We start from the raw sequence: 4,553 nt of genomic DNA, 5'->3' as shown, positions 1-4,553 counted from the left end.
ACTTTTTTAAAAATATGAACCTTTTCTTTTTTTTACATTGAAAGGAAGAAATCCATAAATATATTTAGTAAATTTGTGCATTAAGCTATTATTCACCTTCAAAATTTTTTAAAAGATTAATTAAATTTTTTAGGCACCATCTCTAGTCGTTTAAAACCCCTTTTTAATATACAAAAAGCAAACAAAAAGCAACATAAACAAGAATAGGTAACGGTCTAACCGATATGTATTAAAACATATGCGTTGTACTAAGATTGAAGGATTAAAAACAACAACAAACAAACAAACAAACAAACAAACAAAAAACAAACAAAAAACAAACAAAAAAAAAACAAAAAAAAAAAAAAAAAAAAGAAAAAAAAAGGAAAAAACAGTTATTTTATCATTCGTCATATTTACCATCGAGTGATTATCGTAATGGAATGTTAATATAAGTATATATAAGTTTTATTCAAGTGCACAGCCAGCAAACAGCCCCACACAGCAAACAAAAGAAGTTTTCATTTGATTCTACTTTTCTTCAAAAGTTTATAACCTAAAATTTTATATCCCCTTTATCAAAGCAATAAAAGTTAGTAGACACGAAAGGAAATGAATGATAGGCCAAAATATCCATAGTTCAGAATGCTCGAAGGGTTTTTTATCAGACGATAATCTCCGCCGGCGTATCAACAGGATGTGCAGTCGCAGTCGACTTTCCTGCTAATTGTATGATTGACTTGCAGAAAAGTTTCCACTCTGGTTCAATATGGCCGCCTTTGTCATCTGGTTTCCAAGTAGCATGAGCGTATCGGTTAAATATTTTCTGTAGAAAATCATCCATCAATTCCTTTTCAACATACTCAACCATTAGCATTATTATAGGCTTCTTCTGATCGTATGCTTCTCCAATTTCCAAGTTACACCAAATTCTCCTGCAGAAATTCCTAGAAATGATTGCCAGAAAAACCGACGATTCTTCTATGCAGCGCATAACTTCATCACGAAGAGGATATCCAGGCCTGAAATGCTTGTCACCTAAACACACCAATGGCTTGTTTGAACGAGTCATTTTTGATAAGTGATCACAGAGTTCTGGATATATTTTGTTCATTACTAGGTCGCTGTCTTCATTGCAGTGCGACAAGAAAACTAGGTGCGGTAAGGAAAAAGTGCCCGTCTCGATTTGGGAAATAATTTTACGTATCCTTAATTTTCTTTTACGATGTCTCTTAAAAAGAACGGCAAAAATAATACCTAGCATTACTGTTGTGAATACAATTGGCGTGGAAATCCAAGCGACTTTCTTAATAATTTCCATTCTGCAGAAATGTTTGGTTTCTGCTAGACCTGTGCCTCTTACGTCCACGAGGTTCTTCTCTAGACTGCATGTTAATGTTTCATTTTCATCTATAACTTCAACAGAATGAAGCCATTCTATAAATGTCACATCTGTTTCGTCGCACGTGCATTGAAATGGATTTCCCTCAAGATACAAATAGAATGCGTCATTACCGTCGACAGCGTAGCTGGAAGTACGATGCAAAAACAGCTCTAATTCCATTCTGATATAGTGATCAATTGTGTGTATCTTGTTATGAGTAGCAATAACTTTTTCAATGCTTACTAGCTGGCTCATTGAGAAATCTAAACTTTTTATATTATTGTACGAAATGTCTAAAACTTTCAACATTTTGTTATTTAAGAAAGTTTCACGCGGTATGTGACTTAAACTGTTGTAAGAGAGATTCAGGTAGTGAAGTTTTGTTTGAGCACGAAACAATTTTTCAAAATCCTTAGTGTATTTTTCTTGCATAATATTAAGTTTGTTATTTGACAGGTCGAGAATTTGGATGTTTTCTGACGGTAACAAAACGGATGGAGAGATGTATTCCATTTCGTTATAAGAAAAGTTAATTTCAGTGATACTCTTTCTTGTGGTTTCATGTAAGTTAACGGACATATTCATCCATCTTAACTTATTTCCAGCTAGCGAAATTTTTTTCCAGTGAAATTGGCATAGAGATATATCAAGAGAATAGTTATTGGTCTCTAAATTATGCTCCGTTATTACATTGTTCGCCGAAAAATTTTCAACGTAGGTGTAGAATTTGAAAAACTCGCAAAAGTTGTCAAATGGCAGAAAGGTTTGGAAAGTAAGTTTGGATCTCAACACTGATATGAATATGCCACTGATATCAAGTGTCCTAAGACTTTTACATACTGGTGCAGTAACCGATAAATGTCCATTGCCAATTACAGATTTTCTGACATCAACAAACTCAATAGAGTTACACAATGGCCTCATAAAATTATAATCAGTCATCAATATATCAAGATCTGATATGTCTAGGTATTTAAGCTTTCTACCATGAGCAACTGATTGGAAGAATTCACCATCAAGGTCCACTGGAGCTATAAAGGCCGTATTCACTTTAGCTACACTTAATGACAACAAATTCGGCAACACGTTCGTACTATTTAATGCGCGACTGATTTGAGAAATGTACAGCATAGGATTAGTCGACAAATTTAACGTCAATAAGTTTTCAAGTCCAAGGAAAGCATCTGGGTGTATTTCTGCGATCTCCTTTCCATGTATGCCAAGATACGTTAAATTTGTAAACTGGCTGAAACACTCCGAGGAACAAAGTCTCCTTGGCCGGCTTGGACATCAAGTTTGATTATGTTTGTCACATTTTCGAATTGACTTTTATTGTATTGCTCGAAATTAAACTGTTCAATAAATATTTCCCTTATTTCATATGGTATTTTCGTAGGTATATCTCCATGTTTACAAACCATACGGTCACTCGAACATTCACATTGGCTTGTACATAAACCATGTACATACGTTTGGATAGACATGCACTGAACAAAGACGCTTAACACGAAAACGTCGCTAGTAATCATTTTAACAAGTCCTTTGAATGAGCTATCCGTAATTATTTATATCGTGTTTGTGTACATCGGTTCAATCATATCAGTTACTATAAAATAATCGCCTAATCCAAGAAACTATATTTGATAAAACACTAAAGATAGAATACTTATAGACGGAAGAGAATACACCAGTGAAAGTTTGCAAACACTGTAACAGGAAGAGTGTCTCAATTACGCAAAATGGTTTTCAGTTCTATTACTTGATTTAATTTTGTCGATAAACAGATTAGATTTCAGAAGTGCAGCTTGAATAATAGGAATATATATGTATATAAAACTTCCTAGTCAGTCCTGGTCTACCGTAATATTAAAACAACTATTATTCAATCAAGCGCATTTAGGACTTGTTATCTGCATTGCCATGTGTGACATTGTTAACACATTTTCTAGCTTTAACACAATTATATGCAACAAATTTAAAGATTCTTCTTATAATTTTGTGTTTAATTAAAATAATTAATTAACTCTTGATGAGGAGCTGGCCAGATGGTATATACGGCTAAAAGTTCAGCTCACAAAAGAGAGCGGTCCGACGCACGAGATATGCCGCATCGACTATTGAGGCAACCGAGGCACTTGCCTCGGTCATTTTTTTCTGCTTCACTTACCTCGGTAGATTTTTCTGTCTCAATTGCCTCGGTATTTTTCTATCCTGCATTAATTTGGTCTCCATCTTTCGATTTGCCTCAACTGTATGGATTACTAGGCTTTCCTAGTTTAGTCACTATGTCTTCCATTTTCATTTTTGAATATGTTTGTTATGTAAAATACTGAATAGATAACAGCGTTAATACACGATACAACGTTACAACTCTGTGATGTTTATGAGGTACTAGTATTTCAGTATCCTTCTTCAGTTGGTATGCGCATTTCTGATCCCTTAATGCATGTGGGCCTTAAATAGACGTGGTCTCTGAAGGAAGTTTGACTGTACTTAAAATTGAAAGTCCGTTATAGCACTGAAGGCTACCTTCCACTCTTCTCCCCACTCACTCGTGAATGAAGTTTATTAGTACAGTGAGTGAAAAAAAACAACAACATTTCTGTTGCATACGCATATTAGAAACTCTTTGATAAGGTCACAGCTTAGAAATTATTTCATAATTATCATTCATATAATATCAATTATTGCAGACGCGAATTTTATTTCACTATATATGTTGACCAGGCAATTGTAGATATCAAGGATGTCTATATAATCGTAAATTGTCAACAAATGTTTTTACTTTTACTACTGTTACAATAAACGGATGTCAGGTCAACCTACTTGATATAATTTCATGATTCAGCCATATAATTTAAAGAAATTTTAGTGATCTTCAAAAGATTTACCAGATATAATACTGGATCTACTTTTGCAGTAAAAAAGTTATTCATTAAGTTACACTTGCATCGTAATTTAAATACTGATATCTACCATAATGTTAAAATCGTAATGCGCAGATTTAAGTAAATTAGAAAAAGTGGAAACCCCAGAGGTCGCTCAACACAACAAAAACGAAAATGTTGCAGGCTCGGTTTGATTGAGCCTGTTCATGGACGGTAGTGGAAATGCATGCTACCGTCCACGCCCTCTAGCCCCGGGTTGAGCAGAACTCAACATTTACACATGCTAAAAGTACAAAAAACAA

At 34.3% G+C, this 4,553-nt stretch overlaps 1 protein-coding gene across 1 annotated transcript; it reads right to left on the bottom strand.

The window, feature by feature from the left end:
• Positions 1–643: 643 nt before the first annotated feature.
• On the bottom strand, positions 644–1,876 carry LOC123558305 (toll-like receptor 2). The gene has a single exon (XM_045350184.2). The coding sequence runs from the start codon at positions 1,874–1,876 to the stop codon at positions 644–646; it is 1,233 nt and encodes a 410-aa protein (XP_045206119.2).
• Positions 1,877–4,553: the final 2,677 nt, after the last annotated feature.

This window comes from Mercenaria mercenaria, chromosome 5 (assembly GCF_021730395.1).
Source record: "Mercenaria mercenaria strain notata chromosome 5, MADL_Memer_1, whole genome shotgun sequence".
Lineage (NCBI taxonomy): Eukaryota > Metazoa > Mollusca > Bivalvia > Venerida > Veneridae > Mercenaria > Mercenaria mercenaria.
Note: the sequence above shows the minus strand (reverse complement) of the source record. Positions and strands in the feature narration are given on the sequence as shown.

What these genes read in the sequence shown, in the direction of transcription:
- LOC123558305 (XM_045350184.2), bottom strand. Translation starts at nt 1,876, where the DNA reads ATGGAATACATCTCTCCATCCGTTTTGTTACCGTCAGAAAACATCCAA.